The 25,446-nt window shown below is 33.7% G+C and overlaps 2 protein-coding genes and 1 pseudogene across 3 annotated transcripts; 1 reads left to right on the top strand and 2 right to left on the bottom strand.

Moving 5' to 3' along the window:
• Window positions 1–5,676: 5,676 nt before the first annotated feature.
• On the bottom strand, window positions 5,677–19,717 carry LOC120118681 (probable prolyl 4-hydroxylase 3). Of its 2 annotated transcripts, XM_039138691.1 has the most exons (9): window positions 19,413–19,717; window positions 19,210–19,294; window positions 18,649–18,746; window positions 18,339–18,436; window positions 17,849–17,978; window positions 17,555–17,742; window positions 17,259–17,336; window positions 5,782–5,785; window positions 5,677–5,688 (listed from the first exon to the last, which is right to left on the bottom strand). In XM_039138691.1, the coding sequence occupies exons 1-7, from the start codon at window positions 19,601–19,603 to the stop codon at window positions 17,263–17,265; spliced, it is 864 nt and encodes a 287-aa protein (XP_038994622.1). In that variant the 5' UTR covers window positions 19,604–19,717; the 3' UTR covers window positions 5,677–5,688; window positions 5,782–5,785; window positions 17,259–17,262. The 2 variants fall into 2 exon arrangements, with proteins under 2 accessions (XP_038994622.1, XP_038994621.1); XM_039138690.1 differs by lacking the exons at window positions 5,677–5,688; window positions 5,782–5,785 and having other exon boundaries at window positions 17,201–17,336.
• LOC120118311 lies at window positions 9,505–14,302 on the bottom strand (annotated as a pseudogene).
• Window positions 19,718–23,988: 4,271 nt separating the features above from the next.
• On the top strand, window positions 23,989–24,692 carry LOC120118310 (uncharacterized protein At1g76070-like). The gene has a single exon (XM_039138381.1). It carries the CDS (start codon window positions 24,006–24,008, stop codon window positions 24,690–24,692), a length of 687 nt encoding a protein of 228 aa, XP_038994312.1. The 5' UTR covers window positions 23,989–24,005.
• The last annotated feature ends 754 nt before the right edge of the window (window positions 24,693–25,446 follow it).

Genomic DNA, 25,446 nt, shown 5'->3' with positions numbered 1-25,446 from the left:
TGAAAAAGCAGCCCTCAAACTATGCTATTTTTTTTGTTTTAAGTACCTAAACTAATTTTTAATCAAACCAGGTACCTAAACTATTCTTCTGTCATTATTTTAAACTCATCTGTTAGTCTTGTTAAAAGAATATCTTTTAACCAATGATATCTTGTTAAAACAATTATGAAAGATATATTTTACATTTTTTTTCTTAACATGTTATACGCTACGATTGAATTCAATTATTGGGTAAATTGAGTTTAATCGATTGAATATTTTTGGAGGTTTACATTACACATGCATTTTCTTCCTTTAATCGAGCAGCTTCACGTTCCAACTCCTTTCTGTAAGCCTGTGGCACTCGGATTGATTATATCACCACAGCATGTCATAGAATAAGATAAGACCATATTTCATATTACTTCATTATGTTAACTTGCGAGGAAAGAAAAAGTTTTTTTTTAACAGGTTTATACCAGTTTTCTTGCTCTAGACCGAGCAGCTGACTCTCTGTACTTGATGAGCTTGTGCCAGAGATCGCCGTCGTTTTCTGGAGCCCCTTTCCTGCACAAGGAGGGGTTGCGACCAAGCGATGGAGTTACTACAGCTTTTGTACGATTGTTGGCCCATGTACTGGAGAGCAGACACAGAGTTCAAGCTCAATAAGGTTGAAGGGGGAGAGCCAAAGAATGTGGTTCCTTCGTTATTGGATGGAGGTTCATGGTTGAAGGGTTTGGAGAATAAGTCTTGAAAGATGGTGGTAGGGAAAGCAGGGTTAGTGGTGGTGGTGTCATTTATAGAAGAGAGGCTGATATCTTTCCACACTTCCTCATGGATTTTTCTTGCTTAGCTATGCGGGGGCTTTGATGACAAAACTTGGAGTACGGCCAAGTAACTTGGGAGGGAAAAGAGAGAGAATGTCGAGATTGAGCAAAATCTAGGCCATATTATGGCACTTGTTTGATGCTTTAAACTGTACTATCTGACACTGAGCTCGCCACTCCGTTCTCTACTCTCGACCGGCTAACCCAGAAATTTCGAAATTGATCTCCCTACGGCCTATCTTTTTCAACATCTTTGTTTTCGGTTTCATAGGGTGGGTTTATTAACTAGATATATACATATATATTATTTTTAAGAATATTGCATTATAAATATTATTCCCTCTGTTCAGTTCCATTAAAGTTGTTCTTTTTGCGTTTAAATTAATTTATCTCATTGTTAAAAGAATTTTTAATTTGAGATATTATGGATTCGAGTATCAACGACTGCAACAGAGTGATTAAGTGTTTATTGTCTAATGGTTGAGAATATTTAAAACATATATTATTTTATAATCATCTTAACTTAATAAAAAAATTATTCCTTTTGTGTTTTGAAATTATTTTATTTAAATTGTCTCTTTGAAAAAAATCAACAACTTTTATTATACACAATCCATATAAATGAGATAGAAGAAATATTATTTATGAAAATATCACATCTTATCACATAATACAATATCATATTTTATTAAATGTGCTATTCAAAAAAATATTTTATTAAATGTGTTTTTCTTAAAGATTACATATTATACATTCTTGTTTTACTTGATATCATAATTAATAAATATTTCAATTTATATAAAAGGTGTATTTGATTATTCATGTTTTAAGGGTTAAAAAATTATATTATTAAAATTTACTCTTAGGCATATGATTGAATAGTTACCTATTTTTTATTTTTAAATATTCCAATTATTAATATTTTATCTTATATTAAAATGATTTTTATATAAATTATTTGTAGTTGATAATTAACGTTTGTTGTTAACGAGACATATTTTATATATATTAAATATAGATATAATACTATTGTAACAGGTCACGGAGTTGGGCTCAGATTTGGTGAAAGTGTCCGACAAAGAGGTTGAATATGGAGTATCGGACTTGAAAAGACCACCAAACTTGGCCCATAATTTGGAGAATGTTGTGGAGCCTGTTCATATTGGCCGTGAAAACAAGAAAAGTGACACCTTATCATATTGTGTCCACATAGGCAGCGCAGATATGACAAGAGACAACAAATCAGAAGAGATTGTGGGGGAATCTTACTATATCAAGTGTGATCAACCATCAAAAGAAAGAATCATACTAATTGATATGATGAGATGGTAGTTTGGGTGTCTTCCCTTAAATAGGGGATTTGATTGATGGAGTTTCTTTATATACAAAGATTTGTAATTAATAAGGATTATCTTAGCCATCGATGTAAATAGATCAAGGCCATTAATTTAGAGGGAGCTCAACTATAAATAGAGAGCCTCACCTCTTCATCTGTAACATCTCATTCCATTCATTCTCTTGAATGAGTAATAAAAGTTCTGAGGCATTTACTCTATCTCTTGTGTACTATGTTCATAAAGTCTCTTTGTGTTGTAGCTTTTCTTGGTGTCTAGGAGTAGCCACGCTTGTGTTTGCACTTCTACACCATAATCCAAGCTTGATAGCTTGGAGTAGCCATGTTGGTGTTAAAGATTTCGCATCCTAGAAGCCTTGAGGGTTTGGTTCCAACTTTAGTTAGTTTGCATGCTCACTAGGCTTGAGTAAGGCTTACTTAGTCTTAGAGAAGACCCAGAAGTATCAAGAAGCGTATAAGACATCATGACCCATCAGACCTTAACTCTGATATTACGACAGTTTGGGCTTGAAGGTTCTGAGGGCGTGACAAGTGGTATCAGAGCAAGTCATTGTGGGCAAACAACGATCGTTTTGTCTATGTTTGGTGGAAGTGGTAAACTAGGTAAGTTTGATTTACTTATTGTATTGTCAATTTACTTTGGTAGTTAAGTTGGCAATGATTTGCGCTCGAGCTACTCAAGGGTGATTGAGCTAGTTCGTGGCAAATGAGTTCAAGAGGGAAAAACCAAGAGTTGGAACTTTAAGGGAGTCGATAGCTTTAGTAGAGGAAAGGGTTACCAGGTTAGAGGAGTTAAACATCCAAACCGAGAAAGAGATTCAGGGGCTACTCGATGAGTTTAGTGAAAAAGCTTTCGATCATGTGATGGATGTGCTGGACAACAGTTTAAAAATCTTAACTTGGTTGGAGAAAAAGGTTATAAGACTTGAAAAAGTTGAGGAATATGCCAAGGAGACCTAGGGTGTTGTGGAGTCATGCCTTGATAATTTGGAGTCCATGGAAGACAAGTTCAAGGACAAGAAGCATCGAGTTCTCAACGAGTTAGAGATGGTTCGAGGGAGTAATACTCATAAAGCCAAGGTGATGGCTTAAAAAAATGAGGTGGATGAGCTCAAGGGTGAGCTGCTCATATGCAAGGGTGCAATGAGTGAATGGGGCGCGCTCAAGACCTTTTTGGAAGAACATAGACCAGGGCGAAGCTCATGGTAGAGCAAGGTGATGCCTAGAGACTTTCGGAGGACATAGCTGTAGAGCTTGCGGGTGGCGAGCCAACCAACATAGAGTCATCCAGACCCACGCCAAGGTGCAACAATGGTGGGGGAGACCAGGGAAAGGTGCAGCAGGGAGATGGTGGAGAAAGCTCTTTGAATCGCCAAGGTGGGCCTTTGACTGTTCGTAGTTAAGGGAAGTCATCAAGGGAAAATGGCAAGGCTGAGTCCATGGTAGAGAAGAATATGAGCAAAAAGGAGATCAAGTTTTACTTCTGTGATGGTCCCCATGTGATAAGGGGATATCCCAAGAAGAATACTCTAGCTGCCATCGTCAAAGGGATAGACGAGTCTGGAGAGTGATCAAAAAGATGTGGTGCACATAGAGAGAAGTTAAAGTGTAACTGGTGCAAGAGGCCTCACAAGGTGCGAAGGTGCCCAAATCGAACCAAGCAGTCCAGGGGGAAGGATCAGTCCACAGATACTGAACCTGCAAGACTTGGTGCGATAAAGTTTATTTCTGCCAAGACGAGTGGTAGCTAAGTGCATAAAGGGATAGCCATGTCCAAGGAGGCTGGATAGCTCACCGAGCATGTTCAAGTTGAGAAGAACATGGCTTTAAAGACCATAAATAGAGAAGGGTCGAAAGGAGCTAAGACAATGAGGGACTAGGTAACCGTGGGACCACCGATGGGCAATGTGGGAAAAGAGTGAAGGACTTCGGGTAAGAAGTGCCAACGCAATAGGAGGAAACTGACTTCAAGGAAGAAAAGTCGGGGTAAAAAGGGAACACGAAGTTTAGAAATGAAGGATTGGTGCATGGAGTGTCAAACTTCGTGGAGAAAGAAGGGCTGTCACATTTTAGAGTAAATACAACAGAAATGGAGGTACATCTCGAACACAATTCTAGTGTTTCTGAGTTTGATTTGTCATATTTGATGAGTATAGGTGTGGAGAAACTTAATCATCCGTGTGGAGAGGCCAAAGGTTTGATAGAAAATTCCAAGCCTTTGCCAAAAGGACAATGGAGTCCAAGTAGACGCAAATCAAAGTTGATAGGAGGAGATTCTTACGGAGGAGATGTACCCAAAGGCGACATCACATGGATGCAAGAGCCAAAGCAAGAACAGTCTGTATGGGAATGCCAAGTCCTTATAGGGGGACGCGAGCAAGCCGAGGCATCGAACAACCAAGGCGATAGGGGGAATGACACGAATGATAATGGAGTTACACAGCGATAGAAGCCAATGCAAGCAGTTCATATGGGAGGACCGCAACAAGATGAGGCATCGAAAAGTATCCAAGGTGAACTAGCCTAAGATCATCAGAGTGGAGCGATGAGGGCGTCACTAGGTTTAGTGGAGGAGAATGTCACTGGCTGTAACACCCCCAACTCGTATCCGACCCGAATCCGAGTCCGAGGTGTCACATTGATTTTTCAAAATTTCCCTTTATAAAATGACAAAAATTCAAATTCATAATTCAAGAAAATGATTACTTTTCATTTATTAAAATCAATTATTTACAAAACATATCAGAGCTTATACAATTTAAATCTTTAGACTACATGTCAACTACACTCTATATAACATAATACATAAACTCAACTACAATTTCGATCTAATTTATGGTAAGGAGAATCTGACCTGTCTTGCTCCTCATCGTTTCGCTTCTCGCTTTTCGGAACCTACATGTGAAACACTCACACGCTAAGTCTATGACTTAGTGAGGCATATAAAACTTATAATGCACTTTATAACATTTAACAATGCATGCATGTTCTGTTCTATCATGATATACTAAATCACTTTATTTCATCATATCATATAAAATCATATCATATTACCTAGCAAGAAATACATACATACACATAAATCATCATTAGTAGTTTATCTTTTAATCACATACTTTTATACTTATCCTTCTTAATCAAACACTATACACACACATCATCATATCATTTCTATAATATTTATTATATCACAAACATATATTTGTTATTATATCTTGATTAGCCCATGTACATATGTGAGAACTATATATATGTGAGTCTATACAGGTTGTGCACTAATGATGTCACCACAGCTCGTATAAATGTATCGAAGTGCTACGTAGAATTGCACCGTAGTGCCGCGTAGAAATGCACCGAAGTGCCTAAGATGTCCCTAAGGACCACGTAGAAATTCCTTAAGAATCATATACATATGCTAAGGATCAAGTATGTGTCTAAAAAAACCTCACACATGTTCCAAAGAATACATATAAACCCCCGAATGACCGCGTAGACCCTCGACTCTTGGCATGCCAACTATACCTCTAGCTCTCATGACATATAACATAGGCAGTAATATTCATATTATTATTCATTCACATATTCATATCACATATACACATAATATCATAGCTCTTTCACATAGCTCATTATCAATTTTCATAAGATCAGATCCAGTCACGTAGTTCATTTCCATATAATTCAGATGTACATATATTCTTTTTCATATAATCACGTAGTCATATAGTATTTCATATAACCTCATATATCACATCACATAGATACATATTCAAATACTCATATAATCATGCCTAGATACAAATCATGTCATTCACATGCTTATGTTCATGACTTCATGCACTAGACTTATAGGAAATGGACTTATCGCAAGTCCAATTTCTATGTAATCTTATACCAAAATAAGATGCACTCACATATATTTCCTTGTCTTTTCCTCGATCAATCCTACTTGTCAATTGTTCCGTAACTTGTTTAGGCTCAATATCTACATAAACATAATTTATGGGATGGTTATTAGAAGTCTAAACCTTATAATTCAATACTAATAACTTAAGCTAATTTAATCAGCTAAAATTCATATTTTCCTTTAGGAGTGTACCGATACACTCCTGGTGTATCGGTACCCATATTTAATTTGAAATTCACAGGTATCGGTACATCCCTTAATGTATCGATACACCTTCAACATTGGTCTCAGTGTATCGGTACCTATTCATAGTGTACCGATACACCCTGCCCAGAACAGACTTTTTCACCGAAAATTCTAGAACTCTTCATTAAATTTCCTTATATAAAACTTCTTTTATATCACCCAACTCAACTACAATCATTTTAACTAACTTCTATCATTCCAACACCTTATTATCTCTCATATCTCATTCAGATTCTTAAAACTAAGAATCTTACTAAATTTTCCATGTAATCCAAACTTACTTCTAACACTTATACCTTCTTATTCATTCCTATGACAAGTCAAATTTAACTTCTAAATTCATTTATACATCCTTATTCAAAATTTCACTTATTCACTTCTTATCTTTAATCCTTCATAACTTACAAATCTTTGAGTTTCTATGACCTTTTTCATCTCCATAATGTTTTCTAAGTCTTCATTAACCAAAACCATACTTGAATCTTAAAGATTAACCAGAAGAAATCAAACTCACCTTGGCTTGGGATACTTCACGGTGGAGAAGAAGAAGATGAGAGAAATGTCTGGAAACTTTGTTTCCCCAAAAACATGTTCCACATGGGTATTAAAATGCCCACAATTATTATTTAATTATTTTCCCTGTTCAATGACTCATTTACCCCTTACTCCATTATATATTTACTAAACAATAATTCATAAAAATATTCCCAATCAAGTCCCTGGACTTTTTAATCTTTCAAAATCAGACTTCAAATTTTCAAAACTTCCATTTTAGTCACTAGCCCTTATTTTGGGATATTACACAGGTCATAGAGTTGGGCTCGGGACATTGGTGCAAGTGTCCGACAAAGAGGTTGAATATAGAGTATCGGACTTGCCAAGACCACCAGACTTGGCCTATCAGTTAGAGAATGTTATGGAGGCAGTTCACACTGGTCGTGCAAACAAGGAAAGTGGCACCTTATCAGAATATATCCACATGTGCATCATAGATATGGCAAGAGACAAAAAAAATCATAAGAGATTATGGTGGAATCTTACCATATCAAGTGTGATCAACCATCCAAGAAAAGAATCAGACTAATTGATGTGACGAGATGGTGGTTTGGGTGTCTTCATTTAAATAGGGGATTTGATTGACGGAGTTTCCTTAGATACAAAGATTTGTAATTAATAGGGATCATCTTAGTCGTCGATGTAAATAGATCTAGGCCATTGATTTAGAGGGAGCTCAACTATTAATAGAGAGTCTCCCATCCTTATTTGTAACATCTTATTACATTCATTCTCTTGGGGGAGTAATAAAAGTGTTGAGGCATTTACTCTATCTCTTGTGTGCTTTGTTCTTAAAGTTTCTTTGTGTTGTTGCCTTTCTTGGTGGCTAGAAGTAGTCACGCTTGTGTTTTCACTCCCACACCATAGTCCAAGCTTGGTGGATTGGAGTAGCCACGTTGGTGTTAAAGCTTCCGCATCCTAAAAGCCTTGAGGGCTTGGTTCTAACCTTGGTGAGTTTGCATGCTCACTAAGCTTGGGTAAGACTTACTTAGTCGCAGAGAAGACCTAGAAGTGTCAAGAAGCGTCTAAGGTCGCACGACCCGTCAGACCTTAACTCTGATATTGCGACAGTTTGGGCTTGAAGGTTTTTGAAGTGTCAAGAAGGATTTTTGTGAGAGAAATAAGATAGAGAATAAAGTTTGGTGAGCAAACGTGTAATTTACTCTTTTTATTAAAAAAATGGTTGGCTGCCCATGCATCTCGATGGGATACATTTCCTAGCAGAAAAAAAGTGGTCGAGTCTATGTCACTGCTACAATAGCGGCAGACAATCAAGGACTCTGTTTTTTATCATTTATAAATTATGTTTTAGATTTAAAAATTATTACTAACATTAAAATAATAATAATAAAAAATATAAATAATTTTTAGATTAAAAGTGTGTTTGATTATTTACAAAGTATATATGCAAAAGAAGAGACAAAACGGCATCAATGGGCGGGTCTTTCTGATACAAATTTCCTTTCGGGAAAACCAACAAGTCTGCATCTCCATCTATGCGATAGAAGAGAGTTTAATTAACCCTTTGATGGGTTAATTGCACTTGTAAGAAATATACACAAACATAGAAAATCTGTGGAAACGAAGTTTACATTTGCTGAAGCTGCAATGGAAGCTAGTGCTTCTTATTCGCAATTCATTCATATCTTCAAATAATTTCAAAGTCCAAACATGGTGATATCAAAAACACCAAAAATCAAGGTAATATAGCAGGCTTATTGCATGGAACTCCCAAAACATGTAGATATAATATAACGTGGCATGAGCTTTAGTCCAGCCAGAAGCCGCATAGGCATTCGTAGTCATAGCAAGACAGCAGAATCCAAGAAAGACTGATGATGCCAAACTGGTTTTTGTACTGGTTTTTGTCATATTTTCGCTAGGTTAAAACTTAAAAGAGAACAAACAAATGGTGATGCGGTGAATAGAGAGGAAATGAGTATTGGGACTGAATGCATGTAATTGATCTACATCGAATGTTTAAATTAGGGATCAAACTCTACTATCATACAACAAGCTTATGCGATCCCTGCAAATAGAGATGAAATGGAAAGCTATTCAATTCGAGTACTTAAAATTGAATTATCTGAGCAAAGACCAAGAATTCCGAGCCTCTCTGCCAAGTGCCAACAGAAGAACGGTGAATGGATTAAAAACCATAAGCCCAGTTGTTGTTTTATTTGACAGTTACATCGTCATTAGAAGATTAAATGACACCTCAACTTGATTTGTTTTATGGTGTTGATACGACGTATTTCCATTAATTCACATGGTCTTACGTTGGCTAGAATGTTGAAGGTTTGAAGCCATATTCGAGCTATAAGATTGAATAACTTTGTGAAGAATCATCGACAACATTACAACCTTAATCCGAAAAGGAAAGGAAGTAAAAACAATCAGTCGACCAATAATGCAATCAAACGGAAAACAAACAAACAAACAATGAACGTAGTTTCTTGTTCCTGTTACTGCCTATACCAACTCGATAAATGAAAACTCCCAAGAGTCCAGACTTGTCTATACACGACCGAGACTTTGTTAGTTTCCTTCCTCTATTAGAATTACCAATAACAAGAGTGAATCATCCAAGCAGGTTGAGAAACAATGTTGCATCCACAGCACCAAGGGAAAAATCTTTAAAAATAGTCATCATCATCCTCAGCAATATGCTTTGCGAGATCCTGTTCTTGCTGTTGCGTTTCTCTCCTTTTCTATGCGCTTTCTTTCTCCTTGAGCGTTTTGGGTGGAAAATACATGGCCTGAACTGCTTCATTGTGCATGTTAAGGCAGAAAGCAATCCTGGAATGGAAGGCAGTTTGAGGCTCATTTGTAGAATAAATGTCATCGATCTCCCTTGACACCATCCAACCATTTGCATGATCCAATGTAGCATCGATTGCACCATCACGGATAGCCTTTGCAACAATCCTTTCAGCATCTGCAACTGGAGTTTCAGAGTTCAATCTCAACTTTTCAGCAACGTCAGCAAGTGAAATGCATGAATAAGAGATACTGATGTTCCTTAATCCAGTTCGGATGACATTATGTCGCAAGCGGACTATAAGATTTTGGGTCTTGTCAGTACTAAAGGTGCTAGTAAATTTCACTGCAACACTCTGAAACAGCTCCAAGTCACAAATTCGTACAGCCTGAAAAGTTGAGCCACGAAATTAGGTCTTCTCTTTGAAATCGAAACTAAGATGATAAGCAGGCACAAATAAGGTCCTCCTTGAATAAGGATTCATCATCAACAAACCACACTTACATTTGTCAGTTCCAAGTATGGCCTCAAAGCCTTGTCCATTCCTTTCTGCACAAAGATTTTCCTCTCAGGTATTTCCCCCAACAGCAGAGAGACTAATATAGCCCACTTGTTACACTGAATTCTGAAACCCCGGGCTACAACCGGGGATTTACGAGCAGCCTGTAGCAGACTCTCTTTCGCATCGGTATACTCTAACCGAATTGTTCTAATCTTCCCTAGGTAGAAGAGATACCGACAGAACTGCAGAACACAAGATATATCATCAGCCTTACCTTGAATAGACAACTTTCCCATTCTAGGACATTAGATTAACTGAAAATTAGGACATATCTAACAATATAAACCAAGATATGTGCATGTTCATAATATCTGGAAAAATTCATACTGTAGTGACCCATCCATCTAAATAAAGGTAAACTGTATTGATTTTCCAGCAAGAGAATAATAACATATGAAAAAATGAAAAGGAATGATTACTGCAAAATCTACCTTGTCTGATGCTCAAGTTAAACAAGCAAAAGAAAAAGACAAGATCTACCTGTTGGTTTGATTGCGCTTCCAATCTTGGTGCCTTAGATCTCAACTTTTCGGCCTGATCGTAGAGGTTATAATGGAGATAATTACGCAACAACAAGTTTAGAAGAGTTTCCTGCAATATAACAGTATATTATGCAGTAGCTCTAATATCTCTTATCCAAAAAACAGCCTCTATATTGAGTGATGACAAACCTGGCTGAGCTCATTGTGGTTCCGTGTAGTAATACGATGCAAGGCAAGTAGATTTCTGCAAGTAGAAGTACAAAAAACGAATTAGGGAAATGATTACTCTAACCAAGCTTCCTCTATTTTTCTGAAGTTGTATTTTAACTTATATTTATACATGGAAGAACATAAACAGAGCAGCAACCATAGAGGAGACAATCAGCTGTTAATATCTCACCCACGAATTTTGGCAAGATCACCAGTGAGCTCATAGCTATACGAGTAATAGAAGTACAGTCTTGATGCCAGGATATCAAGAGTTCTTCTGCTTGGGTTCTTGAGCCGGTTAATACTTGCTGAGGAACAAGCTTTAGCCTGAAAGAGATCAGGGCAAGAGAATATCTGCAGTTTAACAAAGTGGATTTGGCCATAAAGGAAAAAGAAAATACAAATTCAGAAAACAAGTCTGACCTCATTGTATTTTTTCTGGTCAATGAGAAAAAGGAGAACAAGCAAATAGCAATAGATCTCAAGCTCTGGCAACAAATATTTTGTTGGAGTCGGAACATCTGATGTTACGGTATCGACATCCATGCTATGTTCATCTTCCTGCAATCATTTATATAATTCACATACAAGACTAGGAACACAAATTTCCGAGAATCCAAGTTAATATTGAAGAAACAAGAACAGACCTCTAATGTACAGCAATCACAGCTATACATTGAAGATAGAGTAAACTACGTGACTGAACACTTTCGTTTAAGTTTTATAGAGTTTTACTCATTAAATTAAAAAACATAAGATTTGATCATTTTTATTTAATTAAGATTTGATAACTTTTGTTTTTATATAATTAAAATGTGGTCACTGAGGGTTAACTTTATTAGACTTTGGATTGTTGATGTAGTACAATGAATTTATATAATTAAAAATGGTAAATTACACAAATGGTCATTAATATTTAAGTAAGCTTCCGTTTTCCTCATTGAAATTTCAAAAATAACAAATTAGTCAATAAAACATCAAATAGATCATTGAACAATGATTTTATATCTAATTTATTCCAAAAGTTTTTTTAATTTTTTTGTTCATCATTTGAAATATTTGATTGCTTCATATCCAAAAAAGTTAATTTCGAAGTTTTATTTTGAAATTTAAAATGTATATATATCGGAAAACTTTAAAAACTTTTGGGATAAATTAGATATAAAACCATTGTTCAATAACCTATTTGATGTTTTAGTGACCAATTTGTCACTTTGAAACTTTAGCATGGAAATAAAAATTTACTCAAACATTGTAACTATTTGTGTAGTTTACCTTTTTTTAATTTTATAAATTCATTGTATCATGTCAGCAATCCGTTAAAAGTCTAACGACAATTAACCCTCAGTGATCACATCTTAATTAAATAAAAAAAAGTGACGAAATCTTATATTTTTTTGAATTCAATAAAAGTATATAAAAAATTTAAATGAAAGTGATCAATCTTATCATTTACCCTTAAATACATTATCATTTGAAAGCCAAATCAACCTAAGAAGCCCCATAGAATCACTGTTCAATATCGCATTAAGTTTCATACAGCATAGTTCACTTATTTGAGAAAATGTTTTCTATAATTCTATGTAATTATCTTATATCGGTATAACAAAAATAGTAAAATACTATTAAGTCTATAGCACAGTTTGCAATAGGGTGCTTATCGAGAGAGTGATTACGAGTTGAGCAGTGCTCGTTAAAAAATTGTGTTGTTTGACTTGACTAGTTGCTCGTTAAGTTCGTGAAAATTTTGTTCGATTTATGCTCGTTAAGAAAAATTTTTGCTCGACTAGTTGTTCGTTAAGCTCGTTAAAATTCTACTCAACTCGTGCTCGTTAAAAAAATTTATTATTCGACTCATAGCTCCGTAAAGCTCATTAAGCTCACTGAAAATTTTATTTTATTTTTTTAACAATAAGTAAAATCTACTAAAACTATATATAACTAAATATAAACATAAATTAATAAATTCAACTAAAAAATATCAAATGAGTGTATGAAATAAATTCAAGTCTAAACACCAAAATAACAATCAATAAATACATCAAAATAATAATTAGGATTAGATTTTTGGGTGTAGTAAAATAATAATTATTAATTAATAATTTAATATTTTTTTAATTTTTCATTAGAAAATTATAGAATAGTAATTTATCATTTTTTATTATCTATTAATAAATTATTAATTTTTTTATCTATTAAAAATTATATATTAGTAATTTATTATTTTTTATTGGCTATTAATAAATTAGTAATTTTTTGAATGAAGTAATTTTTAAGATAACTACTAAAAAGTTATAAAAAAATTAACAAGTTATTCACGAACTTATCGAGTCGAGTTGGACTTTGCTCGACTATGCTCGTTAAAGTCTCGAGTCGAGATTGAATTTAAGTCAAAATTCGAGTTGAGCTATTACCAAATTTTAATCGAATTAAATTCAAACTAATTACGAGTTGCTTAACTCATTAAATACTTTGAGTCTGCAATAGCTAATTAATAAAAAAAAATTTAAAAAAAAAAGGTCTGCAATAGCTAAAGATTTCAAGTATTTCAATCATTTCAATAAAATAGCGGTGCAATTAGCTCATTAGTAGTCATTACGTTGACTAAACCACCGAATTAAGTTTGAGCTTTTGGTGATGGAAAAAGTAATTTTTATCTATAAATAATGTTAAATACCAAAAAATAATTTAAAATTATAGTTAAGAATGTGATTTTTAACCAACACCAAAAGTTCAAAATTTTCACTTTTGTAGTAGAAAATCACTTTTAAGTGAAATTATATTTTTATTTTCAAATATAATATTTATAATTTATAACATAATGTCCAAAATGTATATTTTATTTTTTTCAAAATCATTTTCTAACAACAATTTCAATTAGTTAAATTTTAAACTATATAATTTAAAAAAAAATACCTTTTAACTGTACATTTTAAACTTACTTTTCAAAAATTAATGCAAAGTGAGACTAACAAATCAAGAGTGACGCGATCTTAAATTACCAAGCAAAAGCTTTTATTTAACTACAAAGAAGAAAAGAGCCAAGAAGAAGCTGAGGAATGTACCTTAGGAAGAAATGAGGACAATCTGGAATGAGCTTCAGAACCAGGCTGCAACACGAAGTCGAGAAATGCAGAGAGAAGAGGCGCCGTGAGCTTCCGCCTCAACCCGAACGTGAGGCGAACGGCGCGGACTACGCAGCGAACCTCCTCAGTGTAGGAAGTAGACTCAATAAGCGAAGCAATTTCCTTCAAATCTACATTATGGAACGAAATTTAAAAAAAAATGAAAACGAAGTAAATAAAAAAAAGGAGAAAATAAACCATAGAAATTGGAAAAAGATAGTTACGGAGCAAAGCGGAGAGATCAGCAGAGGAAAGGGAAGTTGGAGGGGGTTTCATCTCCACATCTCGACTCATCTTTACGGAAAGCCCTGTCGAATGTGACGGACAAAATTAGATAAAAATTCTAGACATAGAACTTTTCCATTACGTTCTTTCCTCACCTTCAACATGCAATATATGTGTTTCGGAACTGCCGATTCCAGCAAGCAACCACCACAAAAATAACAACAATAAAAACAACAGTGATATAACTAAGAAAGAATGGTAGACCCAATTATCCAAAACGCAGCACTTCATTTCAACACGGGTCGCCCTCCTCATCCAACAATGAAGAGACGGTGACAGGCGAGACGTCGATCAAGAAAGGAAACCAAGTTAAGAATAGGGATGAAATGAAAGTGCTCCATTGCCCGGAATCGAGAGTTGCTTAAGTAACATGTTATCTTTTAAGTCTCATCCATGGCACCCCATTTCTTTTTTAAATTCTTTTCTTCTCCTTCAAGTCAAAATGCTCTTTTTATTTATCTGTACCACTAATATTATTAATATTACGACTTGCATTTGTGCTTTAATTCCATCTACCACTTCTCTGTTGCTGCCAAAGCAACAAGAACAGCATTGTTGTCTCGGCCATTAAAAGATGAGGCATAAAAGTCTATAGCTGTCAACGCCGGGAAATTCAACCAAATTAAAATTCAAAATAATTAATTGCATTATTTTGCAGAAAAAACTTATTTTTTTCAAAACTTTAAAATTCAACACAGAGAAGTATAATTTTAAAAAAAAAATTGTCTGCTATAAACGAGTAAGGTTAAGCTCGAGTATTGCTCTTCTTGACTCGACTAGAAAACTCTGAAATTGAGTTCGACTTGACTTGAAACCTCATGAGCTTAAAATTTTCAAGCTCGACTCAAGTTCGAAATCATGAACTGAAACTCGTAAAAGCTCAAAAATGTTCGAAAAGAAAAAAAAAATCTTAAACATAACTCAATTAAACCCTCAAACTCAAACTTAAACCTAAACAGTATACTGTATTTTTTTATTAAAAATAACACAAAAATATTAATATTATTAATAATTTATTTTTAAAAAAAATACTAATATATTATGTTTTTGAGTTGCTTACGTACTTTTCAAGTTGAGTATCAAATAGCTCATTTCAAATCATTAAAAACTCAAGTCGAGCTCGAGACGAATATTTATCAACCTTTAATCGAATCGGTCTCAAATAACTAACAATTTATCTCATCTCATTTACAACCCTAATCATAACATGATTTCATTTTCTAGAGAACAAAATATTAATACTCTTCATTTAGTTCATTTAGAATCGATTGATTATTTATCCAAAAATAATAATAAAAGGTATTAAAGTTTAAAATTTAGTCATATCCTGAACTGATTGATAGATCGACCATCGCCGTTCCATTTTCTAAAGCAGCTCTTGGTTTGGAATGACTTTTAAATCCTTCGAGGAACTCTTGAAACCCAGCAAATGCCAAGTTTCTAGCTTGAACAGGGTCCTCCTTGATTCCTTAGAAGCATTATTTATTACGAAATTTCCATATAACACGGTACGTCGAAACTATTAAGCTCGTACACGTAAAGGACGAAACTCAGGTAATCTCTGGTTAATAAATTTTATAAGTTGTACTAAACATGATTTTGAGTTCGCAAAACATTAACTTTAAATTATGCTAGACTTAATTATATAAAAGGTGTCTAATATTTATTTTATTTCAGTTTGGTGTCTAATGTTTCATTTCGTAATTCAAATTAGGTCAGGCCGTGACGGACCGTTAATTTTGGTCGTTAAGTGACACGTGTCACAACTTGATAATTTTATAAATTTTATTTAAAATTAAAAAATTAAAATTATATATATATTTAAAAAGAAAATACAAATTTTGAAATAAACCCAAAACTTTGAAAACTTTCATTTCAACCCCTAAACCCACACCGACCGTCATCTTTTTCCGTCAGCGAAGCTCTACCCGACCTCCCCTCCTCTCGACGACCAAAACCCATGAAAATCGTGATCGATCGACCGTCGGAATCGCGTTGGATTGTGATTTTCATCATACGGTTCGCGGGTTATAAAACGTTGATTCGTCATCGATCGTCGTTGATCGGTTACAATTTTATGGGGTTTTGGTCGCCAATGGGACGGGAGGTCGGGTGGAGCTTTGTTGACAACAAAAGACGGCGTCCGACGTGAGTGTAGGGGTTGAAATGAATGTTTTCAAAGTTTTGAATTTATTTCAAAGTTGTGTTTTCTTTATATATATATAAATTTTTAAATTTTAAATAAAAATTTTAAAATTACCATGTTGTGGCACGTGTCATTTAACGACCAAATTAACGTCGTTGATGGTCTAGACACTTAAATGAATAACATAATGAAACGTTAAACACCAAACTAGAACGAAATGAACGTTCAACACTAAACTAGAACCAAAGACATATTGGGCACTTTTTGTATATGTAAGCCATTATTCTATTTAAACACGAAATGAGAGTATGAAAAGAATAATATATAGTATGAACTACCTATTTAATTACCCACCTATTCAAATTTCATGCTTTTCTGTTTTATCATTCAGTTATTTTATACTTAAAGGCTCCTTTTATAAAATTTGTAAAATTTAGGGTTAAGGGTTTCGAATATCTTTGAACATTTTTATATTTAATTGAAGAAAAAAAGAAGCAACACTCTGGGGGCAACGAGCTGGAGTAATTATGATTTGTATTCATGATTATTTTTGCAACTTTACAGTCTAGGTGGCAGGTAATGCATCTAACTGCAGCGACCCATTTCCTATATCCTCATAAATCTATCGAAATAGGCATCATATATTTCTCACCACTTCAGGATGCCAGAGTATTGCCAAGCAAAACCATAAGAAAATACAGTACTTGTCAACCAGGTAGGTCAAAAGATACAAACACCCGTCAAATGAAAGAATATTCCCGAGTGTAAAGGGCAACACTTACCCAGCAAGGGACTCGTTACAAGTACCTTTTGTAGAGCAAACTTAAACCTTGTATTCTTCAACATGCATCCACTTTGTAGACGACCATTTGTTCCCCGTAATCACAGGGCATCCACCTAGAATCACCCATATCACACACTGTTAAATTAGCAATACATCTAAAAGTTGCTATGATAAAAAGAGAAACAAGTTCTGAACATAAGTGTCGGAAATGAATGGCAAACTACAGTTCAAGTCCATTTTTTATATGGAAATGCAGTCCCACTTAATCATTCTTGAACCACAACTAATGATAAAACGTGTGGGGGGTGCAAAAGGGGGGTCGGCTGCAAACCGTGCAAGCTTGAAGGATCTAGCGTGGCGTCAGGTCTCATGCTCCAGAACAGCAATGCATCACCCATCTTAGGCTTCACCGCAAGACCCTGTTTACCACATTCAGACAATTCATTCCAGCATGGCACAGCACTAATATTTCCCTTGGCTGCAGGAAATATTGTCTCACCCCCTTCTTCAACATCCGACCTGTGCATCAACAAATCGTTCTTTTTTTTAGTATAGCAAAAAGTCTATGAGACACTTCATTAGGTGTGGAGTGCATCATAGACATGAATAAAGCCTGCGAACTTACAAATACATAAGCATAGTAGCCATTCTCTGGCCTCCATTTTTAGTGTTGAACTCATCAAGGAAGTAATCAAAGTGTGCATCATATTTCTGTCCAACTTCATAGTGGAGAACTTGAAGACCTTCCCCATGCTCTGTAAATTATAATGTTAACCTAGTCCTTAAGTCATAAAAGAAGAAAACTCCTAAAAGAATATACAATATCGGGAAAACAATTCAACCGCAACACGAAATAAAGAGACATAGCAAAACTAGGAAATATCTATTTTAGAGCTTAGACACCATTATCTTGTATAAATAATAATTGCTACAACAGAAGCAGCTGCAATAATATCAGTTTTGTACATGCCTACTAGTGAGGTTAAATTGTAACTCACAACCAGAAGCTTCAAGAAAAGAAAGATATCTCGACAGATTTTTGCATTAAATAATTAATTATCGGTACTAGAGTAAAACATATTTACATAGTTTTGCTCAGAATTAGAATATCGTACCAGCGGGAATGAAAGTGTAGTCCGCTATCCTTTTTTCTATATCCCTTGTGATTTTATCTTGCCCTCTTCTAAGAAACATACCTGAACTTGTCCGCACCCTGCAAAAAATACATGGTAAACGTCATAAGATGCAAAATTAGGTTCGAAGTTCAAGTGTTCAACACATAACTGGTCTTCAGATGGCAAGGGTTTCTCAAATAACTCTGAAGAAAAGCATAAAGCACAGAATCTATGTTTAACATCTCAACATCATATTCTACCATTTGCAAATCACAATAAAAGAAGAGGTGAGAGGATAGGAAATCCAAACCTGCTATCTTTACTTTTCCCTGTTTTGCTATCAACAACTGTGGACTTTGCCATATGAGGTGTAGCAAGCTTTATTAGGTACTCACATTCTTCCTTGGACTGTTGAAATGAAACAAAAGGGGCAAAATCAAGACAAAAAAAGAAGTAATGGGTGTATAATTTATTATCATCATCAGTACTACTAATGTTGTTACTATAAATAAAGACGAGGAGCAAGAACTTAAACTCGATACACACTAGAAGATCACGAAAACAAACTGAGGTCACTGCCCAGATTTATACCAATTCAGTAACGAGAAAAGGGTTTTACATGGTTTCCTTCATAAATCATTCAACTCATCAAATCCATCTGCATTGCATTTCTAAATAAGAGTGTTACTCTGACTAATTCCCATGAATTACGAAAGCACCTACCATAAGCATAAACAATCAGAAAGGTGAAATTGGCAATTTCAAATTGTTTATACCACATCAAGGCCACTTGAAATCTCGACAAATTTGTGCAAAACTAATTTATAAACAAATCGTTAGAAAGGGGGGAAATAATATGAAGGAAACTAACCAAGAAATTATGGTAAATGAAAGCTCTAGGCTCCCAAGAAAGGACTTCAGTCCACTGCTCCCCTCTTTTTCCCAAGCCTTTCCCCCTGCATCAAAATCCAGTTCATATAATGAGTCAAATCAACAAGAACACTAATTAAAAAATGGCTATTAATCAAAAGAGATCAATGCGTGAGAAATCAAACAACCGCGAATGTGTCAAACCTTTCAGAAGCCATGCGTCTATAAGAAGTGAGATCATTGGGCGAGGAATCGTCGTTGCTTATCGGGAGAGAAAAGATCCCTAGTCCCAAAAGCATCAATAAAACGACCGTTAACATAAACAACATCGACAACACGAGCGTTACTGTGGACCATTTCTTCGCTTGTAATCGAGAATGTCTCACTTTCGCCATTCTTGAATCAAAACAAAACGCATTCGACTCAAAACCCTAGAGATTGATCCAATAAAACCAAACCCCAAATCCCAATTTGACTAGGACTCGGATTCAAAAACGTTGACGAAAATTTCCTATAAAATGGAAAACCAACAAGGACAAAACTAAAGCCTAAATGGCGCGACATTTATATAGAGCATTTAAAGATGTCGAGTTATTGCAAAGGGTTGAGACGAAATGACAAAACTGGTCCTTGTTATGGAACCTATTGGCCAATGATAGTGCTTAGAGAATTGTTGAGAGTGGGTATAGTTGTCATTAAAAGTTTGCTCTTGGTTTTACTAGTCGGCGGGTTTGATGGGTTCTGACTTCTGAGCAGCTCCTGGTTTGGCTCGGTGTTTGAACTTTGAAATGCCAAATCTTTCCTTTGATTTTTACAGTATCTGTTCAACAGCAATGGAAGCAGCTAGGGGTGTTCAAATAATCGAAAATTCGGTTAACCGATCGAATCGAATTAGTTCGATTAATTCGGTTCGGTTATCGAATTAGATCGATCGGTTAACGGTTAAGAAAATTTTTAAAATTCAATTAACGGTTAATTCGGTTGGAATTCGGTTAATTAACCGAATTAATCTAAATTAAATTTTAAATATTAAATATATTATATATAACATATGGCTCCGCCCAAACCATTTAAAATTTAATTAATAATTTAAGATCTAATAACTTTTAAACCTAAATCAATATTAATTAATTAAAAAAATTATATAAATTTTTATTTTATAATTATATATTATTTAAATTAATTGTAAACTGTTTTTTTAAATTAAAAATATTAAATATATTATATATAACATATAGGTTAAGCCCAAACCATTTAAAATCCAATTAATAATTTAAGATCCAATAACTTTTAAACCTAAATCAATATTAATTAATTAAAAAATTTATCTGAAATTTTTATTTTATAATTATATATTATTTAAACTAATTATAAACTTTTTTTAATTAAAAACATTTAATTTTTATATAAATTATAAATTTTTTAAAAAATTTCGATTAATTCAAAAATTAACCGAAATTTATTCGATTCGATTAATATGTTTGAAAAAAAATCGATTCAGTTAACTATTAAAAAAATAGTTAATTCAGTTATAATTAATTCGATCAAATCGGTTCACTCAAAACGCAGTTTTCGTATATGTATATCCAAATCTCAACTGAATCAAACATAAATCTTTGTCGTGGCTAATCTGTCTTGTCTCCTTAGGTCTCTTCCCAAAATTCTGCCCGACTATCAAATCAATGTTTCTCTTATTCCCAAATTCGTACGCACAAATTACAATTGAACAGAAGAAAACGCTTTATAAAACAATTCGCGGTAAGATATTATTAACCGTGGTAACTTTGGTATGAAAGTTATGTATGACTTAAATGCTCATAACTTTTCTCTAAATCTAACTGCTATTGGAGCTCCATCTGCAAATAGATAAGACTTTGATTTATTGTATACGAGTTTTTTAAAATAAAGGAGTGATAACCAATTTCTTGTTCTATCAAGAGTATTGGTATTGTTCTTTTATTTAGAATTTAGAATTTAGAATTTATTTATTTTTCTTTACTTTCACGTTAAGTTTACTTTTTTTATTTTACCTTTTTTTTATTACCATAAGAAATAAAAACTATCAATCTTTTGTAAAGTTTTTATTTGAAGTAAAAATAAAATATAGAGATTGGAATTTTCTATAAATTGTATATCTTAGAAATAAGATAAAAAAAAGAATGATGAATGATAGAAACTAAAATCTTTGAAATTTATATTTCAAGTATTTAAATAAATCAAAATAAAATACTATAGCAGAAAGAGTATACTAGAGGGGCAGATGTATCCAAGTGAATCAAGGCAATGGATTATGAATCCACCGTGTATTGGTTCAATTTTTGTTGTTTGCCCATTTTTTTAATATTTTTTAATTTTTGAATTTAAATATTTTATTATTATTATTTAATATATATATATATATATTGTAAAGATAAAGAAAGAATTTTTTTCTCCTATTTACTACGGAGACGAATAATCAAATTATCACTATATTTATTCTTTTTTCTAGTCATTCTTCCGAGTGCAGGACAACCCCAAGAGGTTGTGGGTTATATCACTATATTTATTCTTTTTTCTAGTCATTCTTCCGAGTGCAGGACAACCCCAAGAGGTTGTGGGTTATCTCAATAAAGTCTATGATTGGTTCAAAGAACCCCTCGAGATTCAGATGATTGCAGATGATATAACTAGTAAATATGTTCCTCCTCATGTTAACATATTTTATTAACTAGGAGGAATTATGCTTACTTGTTTTTTTGGTATAAGTAGTTACATGATTTCCTATGATTTTTTACTATCGTCCAATCGTCACCGATGATTTTACATGTATTTCATGTATCACTGGTGGTTTTAAAAACTCTCACGAATTAACTTGGGTTACCTGTGTGGTTTTGGATGTGTTGACTGCATCTTTTGGCGTAACAGGTTATTCCTTACTTCGGGACTAAATTGGTTATTGGGCAACGTAACAGGCCTTCCAGAAACTATTCCGGTAATAAGGTCGTATTTGGTAGAGTTATTGCGTGGAAGTGCTAGTGTGGGACAATCCACTTTGACCCATTCGACGCAGCGATTCTCACCAAGTGCTGGTGAGTTGCTGCCGAGTCAACAGCCCTTCTTTCTCGTCGTTAACGGTTTTATCCGTCTTCACCATTCGTGTCTATCGAGAAGCTCCTCAACAACTTCCGCACCGTCGTGCAATAAACGTTTCTGAAGAAGAAGCCGTTTTCATATAATAGCTTTAAACGGATCGTAAAACATTGACATTTTCGCAGGTAAGCAATCATTATCGAATTTCTGTGCCAGCCTCAAACATTATCATCCAGGCTGCTTCAAACAAACGCAGAGGAGCTGAAGAGAAGAAGCAAAGGGTTGAAAATCGGGTCGGTTTCGCATTTCAGGCCCAAAGGGGTGGCTCAATTATTTTCGTAAGACCCGAAATAGCCGATCACCTACTGAGATGGTGACCCAATTTATTTTTATAAAATAATTTATTTTAATCAGTTTTTTATGTATCTTTATATTAGGCCTAAAATGTAGATTTAAATTTTAATTTATATATCTTAATTCGATTAATTTTAATCTAAACTTAAATAATACATTAATAATATGAATAAAGTTTAATAACTTAAAATGATTAAATTAAAAAATATAAATTAAATATATAATTTCATAAAATATAAAGACCTTTGTTTGTAATATAAAATAAAAACAGTACATTTTGTAGATTTAGTAAAGACTTTATTTTTAAAATTTTGAAGTTTTTAAAATGTTATGATTTTATTGAAAATAATTATAAAAAATAACGACATTAATAATAAATAGTATAAAAAATACAATAAAGATGCAATTACATTTTAACAGATATACAAATAATTTTAATAGTATAAAATATATTTGTTAGAATTAATTGAAAAGAGTGTTTCTGAAATTTATTTATTTTTATTTTACATGAGACTAAAAGCATTAAAGAACTAAAATAAGAGGGATCTTAAAAAACTTAATTTATATAAGAGATTTAAGCTATAAAATTCCTTTTGAAATTTAATATTTTCTCCCCAGACAATAAATTTTATTTTTCTTTTCAATTTTTAAAAAATAATGAAAAATAAAATTTATCCTCGAAACTCTTCATACAATGAAAATCGATTGCTTTGGATAATGAATGTACTCTCATACTTTTTCTTCGTTACAAATAATAAAGGTACGGTTTTCTTCTTTAAAAAAAGGCTTCTTTCATGGTGTTCTCAGGTAAATATCATAGATAATTGTAGATTCAGTTTTCATCGGCAAAGACAGAGTAAGTTGTTTGACAAAAACATCCGACTTTGACCCGAAGTACATGTTTGACCTCCATTTCTTTATTACTCCTGTTTATTAGGTTTTGAACTAATCCTGAAATTCTGTCCAAAGAGAAGAAAAAATAAACAAATCTTGAAAGACTGGAAATTTTCAATGTGGAGAATTTCAAACACAAAATCCAAAAACCTAATTTATTGACTTCCCCCCAAAACTTGATTAGTTACGACTAATTCCATAGTAGCAATCATGATTAACTTATCTTATATCCCTAAACATAATACTTTAGTATTATAAAAATGATTACGGGGAGTTGTTATCAACATTAATAGATTTATTAAAATATATACATGCATTTTGTGTGATTAAGAAGACACATTCCCCAGCAAGCTGTCTCTTGTATGATTTGGTCAACCCTAAAACCTCAAAGATCTCTCACTTGTCTTCGTTACGTATAAAAGGAGTGCTGAAAAAACAAGGGTTCCCCAAATCCATTGAACTGCGTAAGTGTTTGACAGAATGAAGAAAGAGGGTAAACCCAGAAACATGATATTGAAATTTCTGCCAAAAGTCAGTGTCGGGTTTCAGAACCCTCCGTTCAGCCCAAGCAGAGACAAGAGAGCAATTAGCGCATGCAAAGGGTTGTTTCCTTGTCCGATCGTTTCGATAATTCCCGACGAAGCTCGAAGAAAATCAGAGGCTGGAACGTTCGAAACTCAAGAACCAACTTCACCCAGGGTGTCATGCATAGGCCAGATCAAGCACAAGAAAAACATCAGAAAAGGTAAGCGTGATTTGAAGGCCGTCTGTGAGTCGACACATAAATATTCTTCTCCTAGAGAAGTAAATAAAGAATTGGGTGATGAGGACAGTGCGCCACCTTTGGGTCAATTGAAGCGGTTTGCGAGTGGGCGTGATGGTCTTGCTAGTTTTGGTTGGACGGCTCAGATTAATGCAGTACACGTGGAAGCAGATCAGCACAGAGATGATTACTCTGACGAAGAGGGAAGAGCGTTTAGTGACCTTGAATATGAAGAAGACGAAGAAGAAGAAGAAGAAGAAGAAGGGATGGTTCGTTTCTCAGGTGCAACGGCGGTGGGTGCAGGAGGGTTGGGTTTGCAGCCAAGGAAAGAAATAAACATATGGAAAAGAAGAGCAACCAATCCACCGAAGCCTCTTCAGTTGAAATCCTTTTGCGCTAATTGATATTACTGATCGTTTCCCTTTGATAATGGTATATTTGGTAAAGACATGAAAACCAACTAAAATAAAATATTTTTTAATTCAAATATATTTTAAGTTTTTTTATACATTTGGGTAAATACAAGTCAATATATGTTCAAATACTCTCAATTATTTTACAATAAATATTATTATTTATAACATTTACAGTGCTCGAACCCGAAACTTCAAGAGATAACAATGAATCATTTAACCATACAAAAAATTAAGTTATTATTTTCTCTGTCCGATTAAATTTTAATTATTTTACGTTTATTTTAAGATTTTTGTTTTTTTTAAATAATTTTCAACAAAAAATAAGTTTTTATTACATATAAAGAAAAGGTACAATAAAAACAATAAAAATCTAAACATGAAAATCCAGAGGGCATGAGGAAAAATAAAATTAAAATATTCTCTTAAATACATACTTCATCTTTTAAAGTAAACATACCAATTATCAATAATCTTAATGTCTCTATTTGAAACTATATGCAATATTGATGTAGACGTAAAAATTAAGAGAACCAATTTAATATATTGCTCCGCGAATGATTCTAAATGCATCGACAAGTTACCGTAAAAAAGATCTAATTATACGATATAGTCAGGGGTAGACACGAGATTTTATATTAAGAGTGAACTTTAGCTTTTTTAAATTTTCAGGGGACGAACTTGAATTTATAAAATCTCAGATGGTGAAAACAAATTTTTAATAAAAAATACATAAAAAAATATA

The sequence above is a fragment of the Hibiscus syriacus genome, unplaced genomic scaffold, assembly GCF_006381635.1.
Source record: "Hibiscus syriacus cultivar Baekdansim isolate YM2019G1 unplaced genomic scaffold, ASM638163v2 tig00110328_pilon, whole genome shotgun sequence".
Taxonomy (NCBI): Eukaryota; Viridiplantae; Streptophyta; class Magnoliopsida; order Malvales; family Malvaceae; genus Hibiscus; species Hibiscus syriacus.
The sequence above is the reverse complement of the archived record's forward strand: the minus strand, read 5'-3'. Positions and strand labels throughout refer to the sequence as shown.